At 41.6% G+C, this 27,158-nt stretch overlaps 2 protein-coding genes across 2 annotated transcripts in view; both read left to right on the forward strand.

Annotated features, from left to right (window-relative positions):
* The first annotated feature begins 17,786 nt into the window (after positions 1-17,786).
* LOC138855046 (uncharacterized) lies at positions 17,787-23,508 on the forward strand. Its single transcript, XM_070101797.1, has 4 exons — positions 17,787-17,801; positions 20,265-20,471; positions 21,089-21,193; positions 22,784-23,508. Exons 1-4 carry the CDS (start codon positions 17,787-17,789, stop codon positions 23,039-23,041), a joined length of 585 nt encoding a protein of 194 aa, XP_069957898.1. The 3' UTR covers positions 23,042-23,508.
* A 1,323-nt stretch (positions 23,509-24,831) lies between these two features.
* Positions 24,832-27,158, forward strand: part of LOC138855059 (chromo domain-containing protein cec-1-like) — a 69,864-nt gene continuing 67,537 nt past the window's right edge. The window contains exon 1 of the mRNA XM_070101923.1: positions 24,832-24,946. The gene's annotated coding sequence lies outside the window, so the exon portion shown is untranslated. The remainder of the gene's footprint in view (positions 24,947-27,158) is intronic.

Genomic DNA, 27,158 nt, shown 5'->3' on the forward strand with positions numbered 1-27,158 from the left:
CATATTATTATTATTATTATTATTATTATTATTATTATTATTATTATTATTATTATTATTATTATTATTATTATTATTATTATTATAAGATTAATTTTTCTGGGGTTTTTTTCCGATGTGAGACACAGATGTCTATTTCTAACATCTGTTTTATTTTTCATTATATTTCTTTTCATTTTACTTTTCAACTGACAGGGATAAGGAAATGTGTAGTATTTTTAACACTTATTTCCTCTCAGTTTTTAAGCAGGAAGATACTAGTGAAATTCCAGGAATAAACTATGTTAAACACAGGATAAGTTATGCACGATCCAAGCCACTAATGATATGGTTCTTAGACAAATAGATAAATTAAAACCTAACAAATCCCCTGGCCCAGAAGAACTGTTCACAAGGGCTTTAAAGGAACGTAAGGTGGAACTTAGTGAACCTTTCACCTTGTCTTTTCAACATATCTCTACAAACTGGCATAGTGCCAAACAATTGAAAAATGGCAAATGTGATACCTGTCTACAAAACAGGTGACAAATTCTTAGCTTGGAACTACAGACCAATAAGCTTAACTTCCATATTGGGAAAATTGATGGAATCTACAATTGCTGAGGTTATTCTTAACCACCTTGAAAGACATAAATTGATTAATGAATCTCGGCACAGTTTTGCAGAGGGGCGTTCCTGTCTTACGAACTTACTTTTTCACTATGGTATTTTAGGAGGTAGATCATGGTTATGAATATGATATTGTATATATGGACTTCAGTAAGGCTTTTAACGGAGTCCCACATCGGAGACTATTGAGGAAAGTAGAGGCACACGGAACAGGAATTTTTTTTCCTGGATAGAGGCGTGACTGACAGATAAGCAACAGAGAGTTTGCATAAACGGGGAGAAATGAGAGTGAGGGAAGCGTCACGAGCGGTGTTCCACAGGGGTCAATGTTGGGCCCTTGTTCACAATTTACATAACGATATAGATGAGGGTATAAATAGCGACATAAGCAAGTTTGTCGATGACACCAAAACTGACCATCGAATTCATTCTGACGAGGACACTAGAGTGCTCCAGGAAGATCTGAATAGACTGGTGCAGTGGTCGGTGAAGTGAGAGATGCAGTTTAACATAAACACATGCAAGGATCTAAGCGTTGGAAAGGTAAATAACCATGATACTTATAAATTAAATAATGTAGATCTTAATATCTCTGATTGTAAAAAAGATTTGGGAGTTCTGGTTAGCAGTAATCTAAAGTCCAGACAACAGTACATAAGTATTCGAAATTAAGCGAGTAGAATTCTTGGCTTCATATCAAGAAGTATAACTAACAGGAGTCCGCAGGTTATTCTTCAACTATTGTTGGCTAGGCCTCATTTAGATTATGTTGCACAGTTCTGGTTACCGTATTACAGAACAGATATAAATGCATTGGAAAAGTACAAAGAAGGATGACAAAGCTGATCACATGCACCAGAAATCTTCCCTATGAGGATAAACTGAGGGCCCTGAATTTGCACTCTCTAAGAAGGCGTAGAATTAGGGGGGATATGATTGAAGTGTATAAATGGAAAACGGGAATAAATAAAGCTAATGTAAATAATGTGCTAAAAATATCTAACCAAGACAGGACTTAGCAGTGGTTTCAAGTTGGAAAAATTGAGATTCAGAAAAGATACAGGAAAGCACTAGTTTGGTAAAAGAGCTGTGGATGAGTGGAACAAACTCCTAAGTAGCATCACTGAAGCTAAAACGCTGCGTAGTTTTAAAAATAGGTTAGATAAATACGAGTGTGGGTGGGTGTGAGGTAGACTTGCCTCACATGGGCCAGTAGGCTTGCTGCAATGCTCCTTTCTTATGTATTTATGTTTCCTATGCTCCTAACACGTGTCACTAACACCTGTACTCCTCCTGCAGGTGCAACAAGGAGTGCAACAAAGAGCGTAACAAGAAGTGTAATCGTAACAAAGCACAATGGCACCTTCCACGATGACTTTCTCGGTAAGTTACCCCTGTATTACCTCTAGTTCCTCCATTTTCTATTGACTGAATCGTAAAAAAAATTTTCTTGCGATTCGTTTGTATGGTAAAATAAATTAAATTACAAGGTAAATTGAAGCAATTACAGATAAAACTAAAAACAAAATAAATTGCAAATTTATGATAATGTTAAATAATAAGAAAATATGTGATTAAAATGTATTTGACTTCATTATTTTCACATCCACATTAATGGACACCATCCACATACTGGTATAACTTATCAGTTTCTTTATAAAGTTGTACCTCGGTATACGAACAGCTCAAAACTTGAACAATTATGTAAGTGTGTTTATGTAAGTGCTTTAGTAAGTGTATTTTTGGGGGTCTGAAACTAATTAATCTAATTTACATTATTCCTTATGGGAACAAATTCGTTCAGTATTGGCACTCGAACAGCCTTATGGAATGAATTAAGTTCGTATCCCGAGGTATCACTGTATGTATTTATCTCCTAAATTTATGACAAACATTGTTGCTAGACGATGTTCTATGGCACTAGGGGAAGCAGTTTGAATATTATTGGCTAGAATATCAGTATAAAATACCCAAGTGTTATTAAATAATTAAAGAATAACTTTCCCCCTCAGTGTAAGTATTCTAAGTTAGTTTAACCTAACTTATAAGTAAGTAAATCCTCGTCTAAGGTCAGTTAGGATGGCTATGTTATTAGGTTACTAAGAAAATTTTTCATTTATTTAGGCAAAATATAACTATACCTATTGCATAATCCAATGAACATTGTAGAATTTACATAAAAACTATTTGTAAGCTTATGAACCTGGTAGTGACATTATTACTATTAGTAGTAGTAGTAGTACTAGTAGTAGCAGTAGTAGCAGTAGCAGTAGTAATTGTAGCAGCAATAGTCATAGTAATCATAGTAGTAGAAGTCATAATAATAGCAATAGTAGTAATCGTAGTAGTAGTGGTAGTCACAGTAGTTGTAGCAGTCACAGTAGTAGCTGTAGTCATAGCAGCAGTAGTATGATTGTAGAAGTCATAGTAGTAGTAGTAGTAGTCATAGTAATAATAAATAATAGTAGTATTAGTGAATAATCTTTGTTCCACTAAACGAGTTACTCGGTGAAAAAAAAATATACCCCCCAAAAATATAGAAACCGATGACCTTCATAGTTACAAATATTAATTGCTTTTCGAACTTGGAACTTGTGTACTTTTATATACCTTCTTTGTCTTACTCTTTTTTATATTGATTTTATATACAAAAGGATTTAAAACATATCTTTTATTTGTTTTTGTTTTTTTTTGCTTTTCTTCGATTCCATTAAATGTTATCCAACCCTCTATTCCCGAGATGTTGTCTTATAACGTGTTTACATCACTTATAGAGTATTTACGTCACTTATATCATCTTTATAAGGTGTTTATATCACTTATAACATGTTTATATCGAGTTTATAAGGTGTTAAGATCACTTAGAGGTGTTTATAAGGTGTTAATAATATTTATAGCGTCTTTATAAGGTGTTACATCACTTATAGGCTGTTCATAATATGTTTCTGCCACCTATAACATGTTTACATCACTTATAGCGTGTGTATAAGGTATTTACATCACTTATAGCGTGTGTATAAGGTATTTACATCGCTTACAGCGTGTGTATAAGGTATTTACATCACTTATAGCGTGTGTATAAGGTATTTACATCACTTATAGCGTGCGTATAAGGTATTTACATCACTTATAGCGTGTGTATAAGGTATTTACATCACTTATAGCGTGTGTATAAGGTATTTACATCACTTATAGCGTGTTTACTTACTCCATAAAGACGATCAGATACCCGGCTGTGTTCGTGAGACGCTCGTGACGTAACGACCCTTGTGAAACCCTGACTATCACTTGTATCTGTTTTTCAAAGTCCTTTGCCTTGATGCCCGGTGAAGGGTTCTTGATCTAAGATCTTTAGGACTTCATATGAGCTGGTTATCTTGCTCGGTCATAGAGGTGTTGAAATAAATTGAAAGGCACAGGATTAATAGGATCCAGTGCATTTTGAAATTTTACCTTAAAAACCTGTTGGATGAGATCGAAACCCAAGTATCATTGCTTGTTGATTGATGTATAGGTAATAAGAGCGTTTGCTGGGACTTTATCCTCTTTTCTGCAATAATGCAAGCTCCTGATGTTTTGATTGCAACACGAAAGGCCTAGAGCAATTATTAAACTCCCCCTGTGGTTGTTTTGCATATATATATATATATATATATATATATATATATATATATATATATATATATATATATATATATATATATATATATATATATATATATATATATATATATATATATATATATATAATGTACACACAGACCAGTATGGCATTTATATAGATATGTAATAATGAACGATGAGAGAAAACTGAAGAAAGATGAAAAGAGAGAGAGAGAGAGAGAGAGAGAGAGAGAGAGAGAGAGAGAGAGAAGGAATTTTAAGTAGAAGGTAAGAGAGAGACTGGGGTGTGGACATGCCTGAGCATCACGACTCTGACCCTCAACACTGCACATGGTGAGCAATAACACAAGGGTAATAAAATCTGGTGCAATACCAGGTGATCTGCAACACCTGGTGACCTGGAACACCAGGTGACTTGCAGCACCTGGTGAAAAATGAAAGATTAGATGTGACTAGTGGCTGCCTAACTAGCATAGTCTAGTAATCTACTATTTTGAATATAAATACATTATTTTGCGTTCAGTATACAAATATTTTTTATTTTATTACACACTTCGTAGGATTTTTTTAAATTGAGTTTAATTAAACCCCAACACTTCTAAGTTGGTTTAAGTGAGTCCCCCAACAAACCAAAACAAACCGAGACATCTAAAACCGAAAAGTCGTTTCTATTTTCGTGTGTTCGTATGAATTGTTTCAGCCATGTTTAAGTGACTTGCATTTCCCCTTTAAGGTTCAATTCCAACCTAAAGGTCATTTATAGGCGTGCGAACTTTCTTAAGATTCCCTTGAAAAGGTCAGAGCAACTCTCTGGTTTACACACTGGAAATAAACTGGATAAAGTTTATTCAGAATAAACTTTCTTAATCGCTCATACTTCATTGACCTTCAGAAAATTTGATTCTCTGTGTTCCCAAGTCCCCTTCCTCCCTTTTCACCCTTTCCCCTTGTACCCCCTACCCCTTTCCCCTCTATAATTACACCCGCTACCCCCTCTTCTATATAAACTGTATCTAAGGTGGTTATTACAAGTATAAACATCAAGGTCAAGTTCTGGGTATTGATTTCCCGACCCAGTGCTCAAATATTTGCGCTCTCTCGTTACAATTTGCGATATCTGGTTTGCATTTAAGCTGCCTCGTTAGTGTTTACACTTTCTAGTTATTGTTTGCACTTTCTAGTTATTGTTTACACTGTCTAGTTATTGTTTATGCTTTATAATTATTGTTTACACGTCTTCGATAGTACTTACACGCCTTCGTAAGCGCCTACACGTCTTCGTTAGCGCCTACACGTCTTCGTTAGCACCTACATGTCTTCGTAAGCGCCTACACGTCTTTGTTAGTGCCTACACGTTTTCGTTAGTGCCTACACGTCTTCGTTAGTGCCTACACCTCTTCGTTAGTGCTTACACTTCTCGTTAGTGCTCACACTTCTAAGTTACGGCTTATACGTCTTCGTTAGTGCCTACATCTCTTCGTGAGTATTTGTGCGACATTTGGGCTCCTTCATTGCCCGAAACGTTTCGCTCGCACAGCAGGCGTCTTCAGTAGAATAAAAAGGTGACTTTAATACTATTCCTACCTAACCTAGCCTAACCTAACCTAACCTAGCCTAACCTAACCTAACCTAGCCTAACCTAACCTAACCTAGCCTAACCTAACCTAACCTAGCCTAACCTAACCTAACCTAACCTAGCCTAACCTAACCTAACCTAGCCTAACCTAACCTAACCTAGCCTAACCTAACCTAACCTAGCCTAACCTAACCTAACCTAACCTAACCTAACCTAACCTAACCTAGCCTAACCTAACCTAACCTAACCTAGCCTAACCTAACCTAACCTAGCCTAACCTAACCTAACCTAACCTAACCTAACCTAACCTAGCCTAACCTAACCTAGCCTAACCTAACCTAACCTAACCTAACCTAACCTAACCTAACCTAACCTAGCCTAACCTAACCTAACCTAGCCTAACCTAACCTAACCTAGCCTAACCTAACCTAACCTAGCCTAACCTAACCTAACCTAGCCTAACCTAACCTAACCTAGCCTAACCTAACCTAACCTAGCCTAACCTTACCTAACGTAACGTAAAGTAACGTAACCTAACGTAACCTAACGTAATTCAACCTAATCTAACCTAATGTAATCTAACCTAACCTAACCTAACCTTACATTATCTTACCTTACCTAACCTACTACAATATTTACAGTTGAATGCGAGTACCTTTAATTCATAATGGAAGGAGCAGAGATCAATCCTGGGAGAGAGTTGAGACAAATCTCCTAATGCCCGTTGACCCCTATTTACCTAGGAGTAAGTAGGTGTTTGCCGGCTGTTGTGGGTGGCATCCTGGGGACGGGGTTGTACATCTTAGACGGAGCTAAGCTTTCAAATAAGCTGAGGCAGGATAACAGCTATAAACTTGGGCTGGCAAGTACGATAACAAGTCGTACTGTAAAAGTGTTTGAAGAAGTAGTAGTTGTAGTAGTGGTGGTAGTAGTAGGAGTAAGAGTAGTATTTGTAGTAGTAGTAGTAGTAGTTGTAGTAGTAGTATTAGTAGTAATAGTAGTAATTGCAGTAGTAGTAATAATAGTAGTAGTAGTGGTAGTAGTAATAGTAGCAGAAGTTGTAGCAGTAATAATAATAGTAGTAGTAGTCGTAGTAGTAGTAGTAATAGCAGCATCAGCATTAGGCTTAGCTTGGTAGGTGTGGTGGTAGTGGTCAGGGCTGAGTGACCTTATCGTGGAGGTACTCACTGTTCTCCCGCTCTGACCTTACTCTTAATTCCATCGTGACGGGGACCTTGTATGGTGAGGGAGAGGAAGGGAAGGAAGGAAGGGAATGAGGGAAGGGAGAAAAGGAAGGAGGAAGGAGGAAGGAAGGAAAGAATAGGATGTGATGGGAGAGGTATGTATCCGTTTTGGTATTTGTGGTTGATTTGGTGTGGGTGGAGCTGATGGTGGTTACGAGTGCTGGTGGTAGTGATGGAGATGGTGGTGGTAGTGCGGAGATGGTGGGGGTGTTGGTAGTATGTGTGTTGGTAGTGGTTAAATTGGTGGTGAGGTAATGGTGGTTACGTGTGGTGGGAGTAATGATGGAAATGGTTGTGGTTGGCCGCAGACCTCAATCAAAAAGAAGGATCTGGGAGTAAACACAGTGCTTAACATATCACCAGAGGCTCACATCAACCCCATAACCTCTGTAACCAATGCTCGTCTGACAAATCTGAGAGTAACCTTCAGGAATGTCAACAAAGAGTTACCTGAGGTGTTTTATAAACATGTAAGGTCCGTACTGGAGTACGCAGCACTATGGAGCCCACACCTTGGGAAGCATGTTAAGAAACTGGAGAAAGTGCAGAAGAATGTTGTGACCCTGGAGGACACAAGGACCAGGGGAGATATGTTAACAACATGCAAAATATTCAGGCAAACAGGTACTCGGGAGCACAGCTGGAAGCTAAAGACACAAGTGAGTCATAGGAATGTCAGGAAGTGTTTCTTTAGTCTCAGAGTGGTCGGGAAGTGGAAAGACTTTGATGAAGAAGGGGTGGAGGAAGGCTCCATACATAGGTTTATGAATAGGTACGATAGGGCCCACGATGCTGGCAAGGAGCAAGTTGAGAGGCAGGGCCAGGAGGTAAGACTAGACCCCAGTATCCATTTACGAGTAAATATAGTTGAGTACACAAACGCACACACACACACACACACACACACACACACACACACACACACACACACACACACACACACACACACACACACACACACACACACACACACACATACACACACGCATATATATACACACACACACATACACACATACATACCACACACACACACACATACAAACACACACACACACACAAACACACACACACATACACACACAAACACATACACACACACACAAACACACACACACACACACACACACACACACACACACACACACACACACACACACACACACACACATACACACACACACACACAAACACACACACATACACACACACACACACACACATACAAACACACACACACACAAACACACACACACACACACATGAGGTACATATAACCAAGGAGGAGGTGAAGAAGCTGCTATGCGAACTTGACACCTCAAAGGCGGTGGGACCAGACAACATCTCTCCATGGGTCCTCAAAGAGGGAGCAGAGATATTGTGTGAGCCATTAACAAAGATCTTCAACACATCATTTGAAACTTGGCAACTCCCCGAGGTATGGAAGATGGCAAATGTAGTTCCAATTTTTAAAAAGGGAGACAGACATGAGGCACTAAACTACAGACCTGTATCACTAACGTGTATAGTATGCAAGGCCATGGAGAAGATCATCAGGAGGAGAGTGGTGGAGCACCTGGAAAGAAACAAGTGTATAATTGACAACCAGCATGGTTTCAGGGAAGGAAAATCCTGTGTCACAAACCTACTAGAGTTTTATGACAAGGTGACAGAAGTAAGACAAGAGAGAGAGAGGGGTGGATCGACTGCATTTTTTTGGACTGCAAGAAGGCCTTCGATACAGTTCCTCACAAGAGGTTACTGCAAAAGCTAGAGGATCAGGCACACATAACAGGAAAGGGACTGCAATGGATCAGAGAATACCTGACAATGAGGCAACAACGAGTCATGGTAGGTGACGATGTCTCAGAGTGGGCGCCTGTGACAAGCGGGGTTCCACAGGGGTCAGTCCTAGGACCTACGCTGTTCTTGGTATATGTGAACGACATAACGGAAGGGATAGACTCAGAAGTGTCCTTGTTTGCAGATGATGTGAAGTTAATGAGAAGAATCAAATCGGATGAGGATCAGGCAGGACTACAAAGAGACCTGGACAGGCTACAAGCCTGGTCCAGCAACTGGCTCCTTGAGTTTAACCCTGCCAAATGCAAAGTCATGAAGATTGGGGAAGGGCAAAGAAGACCGCAGACACAATATAGTTTAGATGGCCAAAGACTGCAAACCTCACTCAAGGAAAAATATCTGGGGGTGAGTATAACACCGAGCATATCTCCTGAGGCACACATCAATCAGATAACTGCTGCAGCATACGGGCGCCTGGCAAACCTACGGATAGCGTTCCTATACCTCAGTAAGGATTCGTTCAAGACTCTGTATACCATTTACGTCAGGCCCATACTGGAGCATGCAGCACCAGTTTGGAATCCACACCTAGTCAAGCAGGTCAAGAAATTAGAAAAAGTGCAAAGGTTTGCAACAAGACTAGTCCCAGAGCTACGGGGATTGTCCAGCGAAGAGGCGGGGCCAGGAGCTATGACTCGACCCCTGCAACCACAAATAGGTGAGTACACACATACACACACATACAAATACACACACACACACACACACACACACACACACACACACACACACACACACACACACACACACACACACACACACACACATACACACACACAAGGACCACACCCAAAATGGTTGCAGATTCTGTTCAATAAACCTTTAACCAAACCAGTTCTTCGTGTCACCCTTCCCAGCCTCCCTCTCTATCCCTCTCCCTTCCCTCTCCCTCCCACTCCTCTCCTTCCCCCTCCTCTCACACTCTAACATCCCTCCTAACCAATATCCCCTCCCTAACCACTCCGCCTTTCTCCTAACCTACATACAGCTACTAATTAGGAAAACAGGTTACATAGTCTCTTATCAGGTGTCCCTTCACGTGTCCGGATGATGGTGTAAGGTTCTTAATCCAAGAAATTGGAGGTACCCCCTTTCCTCCTCTGGTACCCGTGCTGGGTATCAGTCATTGAACAACCACTGTTGTACTGTTGCTGTCTATAATATACTTTCTCTTCAATATATGTATATATATATAAATATATATATATATATATATATATATATATATATATATATATATATATATATGTGTGTGTGTGTGTGTGTGTGTGTGTGTGTGTGTGTGTGTGTGTGTGTGTGTGTGTGTGTGTGTGTGTGTGTGTGTGTGTGTGTGTACTTTGATGTTTTAATAATGGATTCAGATTTAAAATTTACAGAAAACCTACAAATAACTGTTCCTATGTCAACTATTATTTTTCCCATCAAGATAGAGCTAAACTGTCTGTTTTCTCATCAATGTTTTTGAGAGCTTTACGAATTTGTAGTCCAGAGTTCATTGATGAAAAAATATCCAAAATTTATGAAATAGGTAATGATTTGAAATACCCAAGAAATGTAATTGATAAATAATTTAAAATTGCTAAAAATACTTTTTACAACCCAAAAAGGGACAACCAACCTTATTCAACTAAAAATATGTTGGTTCTCCCTTACCATGAAAACTTGGTTGATATGCCTTCTTTTCTTAAGACTTTTAATATTAAAGTTGTATTTAAAAATCTTGATACAGTAAAAAAAACTTTTGATAAAGAATTCCCCTTAAAATGTCGACGGATGTGTCTGAAGATTCCTTGTTAAATTTGCGATAAAGTTTATTACGGTCAAACTGGTAAAAGTCTAGAACTAAGATTAAAACAATATAAATATAGCATTAGAACTGGACAAGATTCCAATGCTCTATTTATTCATGTAAGAGATTTTAACCATCCAATTGATTTTCAAAAAGTTGAAAAAGTTGTATCAAGCAAGTCCATGGTTGACAGGAATATAATTGAATCTTGTTTCATAAAAAGCAGTTTTGACAATAATATGAATATTTCCTTTGGTTTATATAAATTAGATTCATTTATAATTAATAGAATTTGGGAAGAATTTAATAATACATTGGACAAATAATAAACCTTATTTCTTGCGTAGAATAATTTGTTAGTGGGATGTCGTGAGAACCTGTCTAGTTGGACCAGCGGACCTACTGCAATGTTCCTCTATTCTTATGAGTCCGGTATTGTCGCGCGTCAGGTGTTTCTTTGTTGTGGGAGTTGACTGTGAGGTGTGGTCTTAGCCCTTTAATTGCCTTCCTTTGATGTATTACTTTCATAGTTCCTTGACAATGTGAGTAGTCACGAAAGAGCTTGGAATTTCACTACTCTTTCACAGTGGTTGTTTTGCATATATATATATATATATATATTTATATATATATATATATATATATGTGTGTATGTGTGTGTGTGTGTGTGTGTGTGTGTGTGTGTGTGTGTGTGTGTGTGTGTGTGTGTGTGTGTGTGTGTGTGTGTGTGTGTGTGTGTGTGTGTGTGTGTGTGTATATGTGTATGTGTGTGTATTCACCTAGTTGTACTCACCTAGTTGAGGTTGCAGGGGTCGAATCCAAGCTCCTGGCCTCGCCTCTTCACTGGTCGCTACCAAGTCACTCTCCCTGAACCGTGAACTTTATCATACCTCTGCTTAAAGCTATGTATGGATCCTGCCTCCACTGCCTGTGTGTGTGTGTGTGTGTGTGTGTGTGTGTGTGTGTGTGTGTGTGTGTATGTTGCTAACTCTCTTCTCTATCAGTGAAGGAATTGATTGCAGACGAACAACACATATATCGTGCACTATTTTTTGTTTCGTTTTATTGCGCTCCAGTGAGAGGCGGGTCCTGGAGCTGTGTCTCGGCCCACACAAACACAACTTGGCGAGAAGAATTCGGGAATACTCACACACGTTGAGCCCGAAAACTTTCTCCAAGTATACTCCAGGTATAAACACACACAATTGGACCAGGTAACATGTCCATTGGTGCTGAGTGGAGCAGAACCATTGCATAAACTAAGATCATACGTCCAGTGGTGCTGAGAGGAGCAGAACCATTGCATAAACTAAGATCATACGTCCAGTGGTGCTGAGAAGAGCAGAACCATTGCATAAACTAAGATCATACGTCCAGTGGTGCTGAGAGGAGCAGAACCATTGCATAAACTAAGATCATACGTCCAGTGGTGCTGAGAAGAGCAGAACCATTGCATGAACTAAGACCATACGTCCAGTGGTGCTGAGAGGAGCAGAACCATTGCATGAACTAAGATCATACGTCCAGTGGTGCTGAGAAGAGCAGAATCATTGCATGAACTAAGATCATACGTCCAGTGGTGCTGAGAGGAGCAGAACCATTGCGTGAACTAAGACCATACGTCCAGTGGTGCTGAGAAGAGCAGAACCATTGCATGAACTATAACCATACGTCCAGTGGTGCTGAGAGGAGCAGAACCATTGCGTGGACTGCTAGCATACGTCCAGTGGTGCTGAGAGGAGCAGAACCATTGCATAAACTAAGATCATACGTCCAGTGGTGCTGAGAGGAGCAGAACCATTGCATGAACTGAGACCATACGTCCAGTGGTGCTGAGAGGAGCAGAACCATTGCATGAACTAAGACCATACGTCCAGTGGTGCTGAGAGGAGCAGAACCATTGCATGAACTAAGATCATACGTCCAGTGGTGCTGAGAGGAGCAGAACCATTGCATGAACTAAGATCATACGCCCAGTTGTGCTGAGAGGAGCAGAACCATTGCATAAACTAAGATCATACGTCCAGTGGTGCTGAGAGGAGCAGAACCATTGCATGAACCAAGACCATACGTCCAGTGGTGTTGAGAGGAGCAGAACCATTGCATGAACTAAGATCATACGTCCAGTGGTGCTGAGAGGAGCAGAACCATTGCGTGAACTAAGATCATACGTCCAGTGGTGCTGAGAGGAGCAGAACCATTGCATGAACTAAGATCGTACGTCCAGTGGTGCTGAGAGGAGAAGAACCATTGCGTGGACTGCTATCATACGTCCAGTGGTGCTGAGAAGAGCAGAACCATTGCATGAACTAAGACCATACGTCCAGTGGTGCTGAGAGGAGCAGAACCATTGCGTGGACTGCTATCATACGTCCAGTGGTGCTGAGAGGAGCAGAACCATTGCATAAACTAAGATCATACGTCCAGTGGTGCTGAGAGGAGCAGAACCATTGCATGTACTGAGACCATACGTCCAGTGGTGCTGAGAGGAGCAGAACCATTGCATGAACTAAGACCATACGTCCAGTGGTGCTGAGAGGAGCAGAACCATTGCATGAACTAAGATCATACGTCCAGTGGTGCTGAGAGGAGCAGAACCATTGCATGAACTAAGATCATACGTCCAGTGGTGCTGAGAGGAGCAGAACCATTGCATGAACTAAGATCATACGTCCAGTGGTGCTGAGAGGAGCAAAACCATTGCATAAACTAAGATCATACGTCCAGTGGTGCTGAGAGGAGCAGAACCATTGCATGAACTAAGACCATACGTCCAGTGGTGCTGAGAGGAGCAGAACCATTGCATGAACTAAGATCATACGTCCAGTGGTGCTGAGAGGAGCAGAACCATTGCATGAACTAAGATCATACGTCCAGTGGTGCTGAGAGGAGCAGAACCATTGCATAAACTAAGATCATACGTCCAGTGGTGCTGAGAGGAGCAGAACCATTGCATGATCTAAGACCATACGTCCAGTGGTGTTGAGAGGAGCAGAACCATTGCATGAACTAAGATCATACGTCCAGTGGTGCTGAGAGGAGCAGAACCATTGCATGAACTAAGATCGTACGTCCAGTGGTGCTGAGAGGAGCAGAACCATTGCGTGGACTGCTATCATACGTCCAGTGGTGCTGAGAAGAGCAGAACCATTGCATGAACTAAGACCATACGTCCAGTGGTGCTGAGAGGAGCAGAACCATTGCATGAACTGAGATCATATCATACAACCAATCTCTCCAATCAGGACAAACGCCGGGAAATTCCAAAAAAGGGCAAATAGCTTCCCTATATATTAAAAATGGACAAAGAACAGAGGCAGTGAACCAGAGGTTACTGTCTCTACCACGATGTTGAAACCTCTGGGGAAGAGAGCAAAGAAAAAGACCATCTGATAAGACCCGAGAGGCCAGAAGTCAGTAATACTATCAAAACAGTCTAGGAGGCGGGGTCAGGAGCTATGTATCGATCCCCTCCCTCCAAAAAAAAAAAAACTCGGTGAGTAGAATCCTGTGAGCACACACACAAAAAAGTGGAAAAAAGTATCTATAGACAAAAAAGGTGGCTAACACCATCCCTTTCAAAATCCGGTTACATTCTAAGCTTAATTCAGCTTTCCATTTTTTCTCCCTTACTTCCCAGTGGATAATAAACGATCAGATAGCCAAGCTTAATGACACACACACATGAGTGCCCGGTGTAAGTACAGAGTGTTTCTAAATGAAGGACCTTATTTCAGAGCAGTATATATGCAATTCGGGTCAATCAATTTGAATCACCGTACATATTAAGTAGGAAACGCAAAGCGTACAGTGGTATCATACGTCACTTGGGGGATCAGAGGTAAACAATACAAAAATAAACACAAATGCAGTATAATGCAATCTTTTATTCACTACGTTTCGCCCACACAATGGACTTCATCATGTCACAAACAGGCCCCTGGGTTACAGGTACTGTGAGGCCCCTGGGCTACAGGTGCTGTGAGGCCCCTGGGCTTCAGGTACTGTGAGGCCCCTGAGCTACAGGTACTGTGAGACCCCTGGGCTACAGGTACTGTGAGGCCCATGAACTACAGGTACTGTGAGACCCATGAACTACAGGTACTGTGAGACCCCTGGGCTACAGGTACTGTGAGACCCCTGGACTACAGGTACTGTGAGGTCCCTGGGCTACAGGTACTGTGAGGTCCCTGGGCTACAGGTACTGTAAGGTCCCTGGGCTACAGGTACTGTGAGGTCCCTGGGCTACAGGTACTGTAAGGTCCCTGGGCTACAGGTACTGTAAGGTCCCTGGGCTACAGGTACTGTGAGGTCCCTGGGCTACAGATACCGTGATGCGCACCAGGAGACGAGATCGAAGCAAAAACTCTTACTAGTTTTCTAAGTAGGTTAGACAGGTTTGTGAGTTAGTTTGGGCGGGTGTGAGTTAGACCTACCTACCGGGTACTCTGAAACTACTTGGGCAACTTCACTGTGAAAAACCTTTTGCTAACCAGTCGCTTTATCAATACATATTAAAGGACATAACAGAATAGAAGAAGTGCAGTAATGTATATATATATATATATATATATATATATATATATATATATATATATATATATATATATATATATATATATATATATATATATATAGAGAGAGAGAGAGAGAGAGAGAGAGAGAGAGTTCGGCAAAACGTATTTAATTCTTCACACTTATGCATTCATTGAAAACGTCTTTATCAAGCGTACAAAAACATCGATACTAAACCTTATATGGCTAAGAGTCACTCTGAGGTCAGGCTCGCGAGAGGTCACAGGTGAGGGAACGAGTGAAGCTGTGAGGAGACACAGGTCAAACACCAAGAATATTTAGATGCTTATGTCCGGGGGAAAGGAGAAAGGGAGGCGCCAGGCCCATATAGGACATTTTTATTATGTGATTTGAGTACATGGAGAGCAATGGGTCCTGCCAGTGTGTACGTTCTTTTGTTTTGTGTAACGACGTAGCTCCGTATTTATAAACTCAGGCAGGAGAGCAGTGTGTCTCAACCAGCATCCCTAAGCCGGGTCCAGACACACTGCTTTTCGGAATTCGTAGGTTTCTACGTACAGCGTTACACGTACATGCGACAGTATCAGAGGAAGTTTTGCCTTCCTCTTGATAACACTGTAGTGCTGCTCCATTGTTCACGGTGTGTGTGTTGACTGTGATGAACGATGTTCACATTGTTCATCATTTATCCAACAAGAATACACAAATAACCCGCACATAGGAGAAACGTACAACAACGTTTCAGCAAATATGTGAAGAATTAAACACATGTGCAACATTTGGGTATCTTTATTTGTAGACGTTTCGTCAACCAGTGGCTTTATATATATAGAAATATATACAAAAATGAGGTAATTATCAAAAAGTGAAACCCTATTTACCTTATATTTTGTATACAATTCCACATTTTCACATTGTCTTTGTATTGTATTAATAAAACCATTGGCTGGCGAAACGTCTACAAATAAAAATACCCAGATATTTTACATGTGTCCAATTTTTCATGTTGTCGGTACCGTGTACCATTCACGTACAAGAATGTCTGTGTTCCTGCAGGAGAGTCTTGGGGGTCACACCCTGTCTCTCTGACGTGAACTTTACAACATCCCCCACACTGGATGCTACAAACCACAGCTGTTGTGGTACCCTTGGGTTTCTGAAGTTTGCAGATGTCTTTGATGATTTTACTGGTTTTGGCAGAAATATTCATAGTATAAATCTTGGTAATTGATACCGACAAATTTATTTAAAAAGACACGAGCACACACTAGGACATATTAGAAAACGTCTCGGTCAGGGGTTCCAGCACCGCAACGTTTTTTAATAAATATGTCATGGTGTTTGCTCAGTGTTCTTTTAATCCAGAAATGTTCATACTAGCTGTTAGAAAGATAGTTGTGATAATGGCTGCACTCTGTCCTCTGAGGACAGACGACGTTGACTTGTTTTTGTTGGATTGGTATTAACGAGTGAGGTCTTTCTTACTCTGGAATGGATGAAATGTTAGTTGGAAAAAAACAGTAAAAACGTCATCGATTTACTTCAGTTTATTTACAAGAAATTCTTCATTACGATGACTAAGAACGTAGAGATAAGAATCTGTGGTGACTCCACATTTAGTCTCGTTGTAGCAGAGTTTTCTTGTTGAGAGTTTTTCTGTCAACCCTTCATTTGTTTTTTCTTTGATGAGGAGGACATCAAGAAAGTGTTTAATTCTTTGGTGAGGACGATATCAAGAAAGTGTTTAATTCTTTGATGAGGACGACACCAAGAAAGTGTTTAATTCTTTGATGAGGACGACATCAAGAAAGTGTTTAATTCTTTGATGAGGACGACATCAAGAAAGTGTTTAATTCTTTGATGAGGACGACATCAAGAAAATGTTGAATGCTTTGATGAGGGAGACGTAAAAAAAAAAGGAAGAGTAGCAAGTCACCCTTGTTTTCCTTCAGAGTGAACCTTGTGGTGGGCTGTGAACCGAGTGTGTTCTTATATACCTGAAGTTCAAAACATCTAGGGACAGTGACCAAAACATCGTCAACATATCTCTTCCATGTTGAGTGGATGATGTTTTTGAAGATTTCTACAGTAATAATGGTAGAATTACCGACAATATGTTGAGTACAAGGACACAGACGCAAGTAATGTGACAGTTTATTGTGGCAAGGCTTCGCTGTCCAGGAGATACGTCAGGCTGTTATGTAAAGGCTTGGCAAGACTCGCATAGAGCGAAATGCTGCCACAATAAAATGCCACATTAGTTGCATTTGTGCCTTTGTACCTGACAGGTCTTTCTCCAGACGATAAAAGGAAATGTTAACCAAGACGGCGCTTAGGGGAGAACCCATTGACATGCCATATTTCTATAGAGATCTTCACCGAGGAAACAGAGTTGGAACCTACCACGCAACTTAATGATATTCATAAAGTTTATTAAAAAGAGGAAGCGGCAGGTCATCGGGCATTAACTTACGGAGAAAGTGAAGAACCTGATCAGTGGGAGCAATATAGTACCCACTCAGCGAGTTATTCAACGAATACAGACATGTTTTTGTCAAAGGTACGTAAGCAAGTTGTCAGGACCATTTTCGGACCCAACACCACATTAAAGAATAACAAGGCACAATACCGTGACTAGAACAATACACAAAAAAACCGCACATAGGAGAGAGAAGCTTACGACGACGTTTTGGTCCGACTTGGACCATTAACATCGTATCCACAGTAAAATGTCCTACATGTTTCTTCACTTGTTTACTAAGATATCAGTAATTCAGAACCACATGCAGACTACGTTGTATTGCTTTATGACTGTATTATTCAGCTTATTACGATTGTAACATTACCAGTGTAGTCTGCTTACCTACTGTTACGTTTTTTGCCTAGTCCCTGGACCCATTATGTGCCTTTGAACTCCTTTGACTACTGCCCAGTGGTTAACGCATTGGCCTGAGAGTTTTAGGATTCATTTTCCATGAGTTCAAACCCCACCCGTTCCGTGGTTTTTCCCACAGGATGGGTATGGGGTGTATAATAAGGTTATTAAACCAGTTCTAACAACAATGGAGAGGCTGCTGTCGTAACAATCACTGCTGTCAAAGAAATCACGAGATCTCACAGACGCGTGATTACGTACGTTACTGTGGTTTACAGCACGGCGGCTCGTGTCCTGTTGACCTGAAATATAAGTCCCAAGTACCTGCCTCCTGACTCACCGGACTTGGTGGGTAATATGTTCGGTTGACTGGGTAACTTGAGTCCCAGGTTACCTGCCTCCTGGCTCACCCAAATTTGCCTGACCTGACCTAGTTACGCCTATGACACCCTCATGTAACGCTTGACCTTTCTCTAGCGCTCCTTCACTCCATTTCTCACACCACGAATGTGCTTCCTGGGGTGTCTGAAGCCTCAGCCAGCCCCGCCTCAGCCAGCCCCGCCTCAACCAGCCCCGCCTCACCCAGCCCCGCAACACCTAGCCCCCAATACTAGCCCTCCCTAACCCACCTTCTCCTCTGTACCATGGGTAGAAATGTGCGCGTGGTCCAACCCACCACTCCAAAAAATTTCCGCTGACACCGTGGACAAGAGGGATAAATGCAGAACAATGAAAAATTTACAACGTTTCGCCCACACATTGAAAGTTGTCAAAGTCACTTGATACCGAAATTAATGACCCATTTCTGCAGTGACTGTAGTGACGTCACTTCCGCTCTTTAAAAGAAAGAAAAAAAAACGCTTTGAGGTCTGTGAAAGGTTCTTTATTCAAGGAATAGGAGGAAACTTTTATTAATAAATGATATATTCTGGCCGTTAGAGCAGTGGAGGCTCGATACACCGTCCCTCGCTAACGAGACAGAAATTCGACTTTCACAGTCAACTTTGGTCAAGTTAGATTAGTCACATTTTTTTTGTACTTTTCGTGACCAGACTTTATGAGTGACCTCGAGACTTGGAAGCCGAAAGTCTAGTCAGGAAATTAAGGCATGTTTCTATGTGTGTGTGTGTGTGTGTGTGTGTGTGTGTGTGTGTACTCACCTATTTGTGGCTGCAGGGGTCGAGTCATAGCTCCTGGCCCCGCCTCTTCACTGATTGCTACTGTGTGTGTGTGTGTGTGTGTGTGTGTGTGTGTGTGTGTACTCACCTATTTGTGGCTGCAGGGATCGAGTCATAGCTCCTGGCCCCGCCTCTTCACTGATTGCTACTGGGCGTGTGTGTGTGTGTGTGTGTGTGTGTGTGTGTGTGTGTGTGTGTGTGTGTGTGTGTACTCACCTATTTGTGGCTGCAGGGGTCGAGTCATAGCTCCTGGCCCCGCCTCTTCACTGATTGCTACTGGGCGTGTGTGTGTGTGTGTGTGTGTGTGTGTGTGTGTGTGTGTGTGTGTGTGTGTACTCACCTATTTGTGGCTGCAGGGGTCGAGTCATAGCTCCTGGCCCCGCCTCTTCACTGATTGCTACTGGGCGCGTGTGTGTGTGTGTGTGTGTGTGTGTGTGTGTGTGTGTGTGTGTGTGTGTGTACTCACCTATTTGTGGCTGCAGGGGTCAAGTCATAACTCCTGGCCCCGCCTTTTCACTGATTGCTACTGGGTGTGTGTGTGTGTGTGTGTGTGTGTGTGTGTGTGTGCGTGTGTGTGCGTGTGTGTATACTCACCTTTTGTACTCACCTATTTGTGATTGCAGTGGTCGATTCATAGAATTCCATTCTAAGATATTCATTCGTAAAAGGCTTCAAATGAATGTGAAAAAGACAAGTCGGACTATGAAAAAGTATTTTAATGTCCTCGGTGTGCAATTTAAATTGAAATAATTCATTTTTAAATTGGAGATTTCAACGCTACTGTATAAACCAATCCACGAGTGCTTATTTTTTTTAGCGCTAAATCCTTACGAGCTATACATCAACTGGGTAATGAAATAAGGTTTGATCCGAGGTGAGGGGAATGGTTTCTGTAATACCTTGGATTAAAAGCCATTTCACCGAAAGGTAAGACGGGATCTATCTTCAACTCGTTTGTTTTCTCTTGCAGGTAGCGCTGACGGTGTGTGTGTTGGGAGCGTCCTGGGCGGCCGTGCTTCCTGAAGACCTCCTTCAGGAGCCCCAGGACCACCTGCCGGTGCTCTCCACCTACACCAGGAGCAACTACCAGGTGGTTCACAACCCAGATGGTACCTACTACTTCGCTTTCTCCCTCCCCCAGCAATCTCGGTCGGAAGAAAGGAACTCTGACGGCAAGGTGGGTCATGCTGGAAGGAGCCTCCGAGGGTGGGTTGGGGTGGGTTGCAAGTACCATGTGGGTGGGTAAATACAATTAACATTTAGTTAAAAAGAACGGAGGATCGAGCCTCCACCATCCCTTTGCTCTGATCCACACTAGATGAAAAGGTAGCGGAGGCAAACACTATACACAGCTTGAAGAAAAGGTATGATCGGGCCCTGGAAGCCAGAAATTAGTAAAATCGGTCTCTAAGAGTGAAGAGACTGAGCCAGGAGCTATGAATCGACCCCTGCACACATAACTAGGTGAGTATAATTAGTTAGGTAGTGACTTCGGATAGGTCCCCGACTTATTCGGGCAGATATAAGACTCGGCGAGTCAGGAATGGGTATGGTGAGTCAGGAATTGGTATGAGTCAGCAGTGGGTATGGGTGAGTCAAGAAATGGTATGGGTGAGTCAGGAATGGGTATGGGTGAGTCAGGAATGGATGTGGGTGAGTCAAGAATTGGCATGTGTGAATCAGGAATGGGTGTGAGCCAGGAATGGATTTAGCCTTTCATATCAATAATAATAATAATAATAATAATAATAATAATAATAATAATAATAATAATAATAATATATCCACCGTCAGGTTAGCGGATCCTACGCTTTCGTGGACAACGCCGGGGAGGAAGTCTCTCTCCGATACGACGCTGATCATGAAGGTTTCCGAGCTGAGAGCGACGCCCTTCCTCAGGTACGTTACTTCACACTGAATGTACGAGATTCGAAACTGTTTCAACCCTTAAACTATTTCAGTGAGCATTTTTTTTGGGGTGTCCACAGAATCCCCTTCCGGTTTTAATAATTTCTTACAAGAATATAGTAAGAGATATAAAAATGCAGTTCTTTACATACGATAGCGTGATCATCCGAAGATTAACTGACTATTCCCGCTAGTCAACTTCCATCTACTTTCGTTTAAATTTCTTCCCCGAACTCGAAAAGAAGCCTTTTTTTTATGATAAGTGATACGAAAATGCAGTTCTCTACATATGATAGCGTAACCATCATCAAATTAACTATCCCCGCTAGTCAGTTTTCTTCCACTTTGGTCCAGGTTTCTATCCACGGGGAAGCATCTCTTGATACGGCGTAAGCAGTAAGTGGCCCTAAAAACCCAAACAATAACAAGAACGTGTTTCTCGGCTGGTCACTATAGCCACATCAAATGACCTTCCTAATGCTTCCCTTATATCACGCCTTTACACTCCTTGTAGGGAACTTCAGATGAAACATTTTGTCCAGTAGTTGAACAAATGATTATAACTATTGCAATTTTTAAAGGGGTGGAGCGGTAAGCCAGCGGAAGGCCTCTGTCAGATCACCAAAAGCTCCAACTGCGGGTCCCCTCAAGGAAGGTTCCTTGATGTTGGTGAGGGGCTCTTGATTTAGGGAATTGGATCTGTGCTCCAGTTCCCCGAATTAAGCCTGAATGCCTTCCACATCCCCCCCCCAGGCGCTGTATAATCCTCCGGGTTTAGCGCTTCCCCCTTGATTATAATAATAATAATAATCCAACTGCGGGTCATCATATGACTAAGGTTACATAGATTAAACAATGTGAGGTTGATGAGTAAAACATGTGCAACAGTTGGGTATCTTTATTGTTGAAACGCTTCGCCTACACGGCCTCATCAGTCAAATATAGAGGAGAACGTATTGTAGACAGCGGTAGTGGCGAGGTAAAAATGATGCAGTCAGTCCATATGTCTTAAACATCAACTTGTCGGTATTTTATGCAATTTTTAATAAACGTGAAGCTGTGTAAAAAAAGACAACTGGTTCTTCAATTATTATATGCAAAAAACTGCAGTCTCCTATCTATTGACATTTTGAATAAACCAAATTGAAATCGGTAAACGATTTTGTAGACAAATTTAATCAGGAAAAAATTTTGTCGAGAAAGATAACATGAGCCCCACAATTTCAAATGACAATTTCCTCTGTGGAATAAATCACAAGTATGAAGATTCAGCTTCCCAAAACACGTTTCTCTCACTGAGAGAAACGTTGCTTTTCCAAGCCTGTTCTGTCTTCCTATGTTTCTGTTGGTACGTGTCGGCTATCTTTTAGAATAATCATTTAGTGGCAAAACGTTTCGCCACGTGAGGAGCTTTACCAGGCGATGTTTCACTCAGTGTAGACCTTCATCAAGTCATGTCCACTTCAGGGAATACCTCGTTTAACAGGAAAAAATAATTATTTAACAACACCAATAATAATAATAATAATAATAATAATAATAATAATAATAATAATAATAATAATAATAATTCTCCTACAGGTACCTGAAGACACTGACGAGGTGGCGAAGGCCAGGGAGGAGTTCCTCAGGTACTACGAACAGTTTTCCAGCTTCCTGAAGATGCTGGGCTCAGATGAGGAAGGTGAGGAAGAGTCTTCTGAGGAAGATTATGATTATAATGAGGATAATGAGGACTCCAGCTCTGAGAGTCATGAGACAGAGGAAGAATATGATGATAACTTTGCCTTTGGTCACCAAGAAGAAGAAGAAGAACAGGAACAAGAAAGAGAAGAGTAAATAGAAGAAGAAGAAGAAGAAGAAGAAGAAGAAGAAGAAGAAGAAGAAGAAGAAGAAGAAGAAGAAGAAATGGGTAAGACAGAAGGCAGAATAAATAGAGGATAAGGAGACGGTGAAACAGAGGGGGATCTCGAATGGGCGTTTCTGCAACAGACAGGAGCCCTTGTCTGTATCTGTCACCACCAGCAGACAACAGAGAGAAGCCTCGCACTGGCCTCCACCAGCAGACAACAGAGAGAAGCCTCGCACTGGCCTCCACCAGCAGACAACAGAGAGAAGCCTCGCACTGGCCTCCATCAGCAGACAACAGAGAGAAGCCTCGCACTGGCCTCCACCAGCAGACAACAGAGAGAAGCCTCGCACTGGCCTCCACCAGCAGACAACAGAGAGAAGCCTCGCACTGGCCACCACCAGCAGACAACAGAGAGAAGCCTCGCACTGGCCTCCACCAGCAGACAACAGAGAGAAGCCTCTGTCTTACCTTGTATAATTGCTCAACAAACTCACTATGCTTCAATAACACATCACTATGTATATTTTATTTAAATTAACTCTATGTATTTATGTAAACATGTATACATGTATGCATCCATATATATGTATGTATATTATTTAAAGATATATTTATATTGCATTGATCAAAAATATACATTATATATAAAATATTGACGTCTCTGATTTTTTTCATTGCATTCCCACTTATTTTTTTTAGAACTGTTCTTGTTTATTTTGGAGCTTTATACGAAGCTTTACAAACTGTCAGCTTCATGCTAGGCTTTACACACTGTCAGATTTACATGAGGCTTTACAAACTGTGAGTTCCAAACAAGGCTTTACAAACTGTCAGCTTTATACTAGGCGTTACAAACTGTCAGCTTCATACGAGGCTTTGCAAACTCTCAGCTTTATACAAGGCTTTACAAACTGTAAGTTCCATACAAGGCTTTACAGACTGTGGGGCTCGTCCAAAGGTGTCTCAGTAAAAGCTTTACAAGCAACTGGTCAGCCAATCATTCAGGATTCCTGGATGATTGGCTACAGAGGCAGCGGAGCCCTCACGGTAAATTGCCAACAGGTAACAGGCGTCTGTCAACGGACAGAAGAAGCTTCCCGGCTTACCGTTATTCGTAAACAGTCTTGCGAAATTCACGTTTCAATATACTGCCCCAGATTTTGTAAACCGGATTGAGTGAGTGAGGTTTAACGTCAAGAACCCAGTCGAGTGTTGCAGAACCTCGGCCGGAAAGATGGATACAGAGATCTATTTTAGACGTGGATACAGAGTCTGTTTTAAACAGTAAGGAAGAGCAAAACAGGGCAACGTTTCGCACTGTATTGATAATGATTTTCAAATAGTTTGAGTGGTGTTCGAATGAGTGGTGTTCCAATAATAATAGTAATAATAATAATTACAGTAGTACTAGTAATAGCATTAGTAATAGAAATAGTTGTAGTAATAGCAACAGCAGTAGTAGTAGTAGTAGTAATTGTAGTAGCATTACTGATAGTAAATAATCAGTGATTCCAAATATAGACTTACCCATACGTCTTGCCCGGCAATTGAACCCTTGATCTTAAGATTGTGAACTCTAGGCTCACGCAAAACGATATAAAACGAGAATATAATGAAATTTTAGTACCAGATAAGGTTAAAGATGCGCAATATTGCCACATCCAAAAGGTAAAAAAAAAACTGGTCAGTTTACATTTTTTCTTCTCTTTTCCAAAGGTGAGATTACCTGGCAACACTGCACCGTTGCAGCGGCGTCACTAATGTAAACAAAGCACCAGTTGAGGAATGAGTTGCTTGTGTAGCATTGGGGATCTTTACTGAGGACACGTTTCGCCTGCTAGTGACTTCTTCAGTCCGACACACAGAAGAAAGAAGATGAGGAGGAGTTAGAGGTAATTAGTCCCTCAGCCTGGAGTACATAGTACGTAGAAGTTAGGTTCATCTAGCTCCTAGGGACACCTATGGAGGTTGATAGTATCCAGACAAGGACGTGCAAAGTAGTTTACAGGAGGACAACTGCAACAGAGAGGGAAGACTGGGAGACTAACAATCTCAGTCACGGGCCAGGCTCGTCTGATGCTAGTCTGGTCGACCAGGCTGTTGCTGTTGGTAAATGCTAGGTAAAAATGTTGTTTATCTAGCAGTAAGTAGGTACCTGGGTATTAGTTTACTCTTACACCTGTTGACCCTGTTTACCTAGCAGTAAGTAGGTACCTGGTTGTTAGTTTCCTCTTATACGTGTTGACCCTGTTTACCTTGCAGTAAGTAGGTACCTGGGTGTTAGTTTCCTCTTATACGTGTTGACCCTGTTTACCTTGCAGTAAGTAGGTACCTGAGTGATAGTTTCCCCCACACATGTTGCTCCTTTTCACCTAGCAGTAAGTACAGTAGGTACCTGAGTGCAAGTTGACTGTTGTGGGAGGCATCCTGGGGGGTTGTAGTATACCTTAGAGCTGGACTTGCAAATGAGTTGAGGTAGAATGACACCTCATCGCCTGTAAATTCAACTATGTAAAACAAAAAAACTTAATTTACAGTAAATAAACAGTGGTTCTATACATAGTGGTTCTATACATATCGGCAACGCCGGCAATTCATAAGAACATAAGAAAGAAGGAGCACTGCCGCAGGCTTACTGGGCCAGGGTAGGGAGGTCTAGGTTTCCCACTGGCCGAGATAGTCAGGACCAAGTCACATCCTTCTGAGAAGGAAGGAAGGAAGGAAGGAAGGAAGGAAGGAAGGAAGGAAGGATGGAGTACAGATTTAAGAATTAAGGCGCCGAGGTATTAGACACATATGCAACACCTTGGTATCTTTATTTCAAGACGTTTCGCCCACCACAAACGTCTTCAAATATACTGAGGTGTTACACGTGTCTAATTTTTAATCTTGTTTACGATCACTGTTAAAACAAGAGAAGTCACTGAACTAACGAACAGTCAAGACAACCTGGTTGATAAGTAAGACACATAGGCAACTGTTAGGCACTTTTATTCCGAAACGTTTCGCCTAAACAGTAGGCTTCTTCAATCAAGTACAGAAATAGGCAGGAGCAGTAGAGATTTGAAGACTATGTAATCAGTCCATCACCCTTGAAGACGTAGATTTGAGGTTATCAGTCCCTCGTGTGTTTGTGTCTGTGTGCGTCTGTGTGTGTCTGTGTGTGTCTGTGTGTGTCTGTGCGTGTCTGTGTGCGTCTGTGTGTGTCTGGACAAGGGTTCTGTTCCATAGTCTGAAACAGTGTGAAAATCAAGCGACAGTGTGGAGACTTGTATACTGCTGGAAGGAGAGGTGTAGAGTAGTAGAGGAAAGAATGTAACCACTGAGAGGTCACGTCCCGTCCAGGCGATACATAACCCAGGAGATTTCACAACTCAGAATAACACAAGAAAGCCGGGTGGCTTATTTTCCTTGAGAGGCCTTTCTGCTTTCCTCCTCACGATGTCAGCAGCATGAGTCGACTAGCACCCGGGCACCTGTTTCCTGCTAGGTGATCAGGGGCTATGCTAGTAACGATGCTTAAGCACGCGTCATCTCTCGCCCAGGATTCTAACCCAAGTCCTTTCAAATGTAAGCTGATCTCTCTGTAAGTGAGCTGAGAGGCCAAGGTTAGGTAAGTCTCCCAACATCTGCTTCTAATAATCCTCCTAGCCATAAAAAGGTACCCAGGTTTTGTACCAGCGCTGGGCATGTCTCCTTACACCTGTAGCCATTAACATCTGTCACAGATGGTACAGAATATGCTATACTGTCTATAAATTGTAGCATAATAGATGTATGGCATGCATGAGCGATACATAATGACACACATGTGTTGTACATGTGTCTTATTTACCGTAACACCTGCGTTAAAATATCTGTCTTTACCCGGAACTTTTTTTCAATTCAGTTGTTTAAAAGTCTACCTTTCCCAGGTGACTCTCACCTAATTTTTTCTTCCTAGCGAAGGGCTCTTGATCCAGGTCATTGGAGCTGCCCCTGTCTTCTTGGGATCAGACCTAATTACCTCCCTTTCCCGTGAATATAACAGTTTGGCTGGATAACTGGGTTTGAAACCTATCGACTACACGAGGGTCATTGAGGCTGCACGACACCTGTTTACCA

Source organism: Cherax quadricarinatus, chromosome 79 (assembly GCF_038502225.1).
Source record: "Cherax quadricarinatus isolate ZL_2023a chromosome 79, ASM3850222v1, whole genome shotgun sequence".
In the NCBI taxonomy this organism is placed as follows: Eukaryota; Metazoa; Arthropoda; class Malacostraca; order Decapoda; family Parastacidae; genus Cherax; species Cherax quadricarinatus.

Excerpts from the sequence above, each read along its gene's own strand:
- LOC138855046 (XM_070101797.1), top strand. Across the intron at positions 20,472-21,088 it reads AAAGGAACTCTGACGGCAAG|GTTAGCGGATCCTACGCTTT; the intron begins GTGGGTCATGCT and ends ATCCACCGTCAG. Across the intron at positions 21,194-22,783 it reads AGAGCGACGCCCTTCCTCAG|GTACCTGAAGACACTGACGA; the intron begins GTACGTTACTTC and ends ATTCTCCTACAG.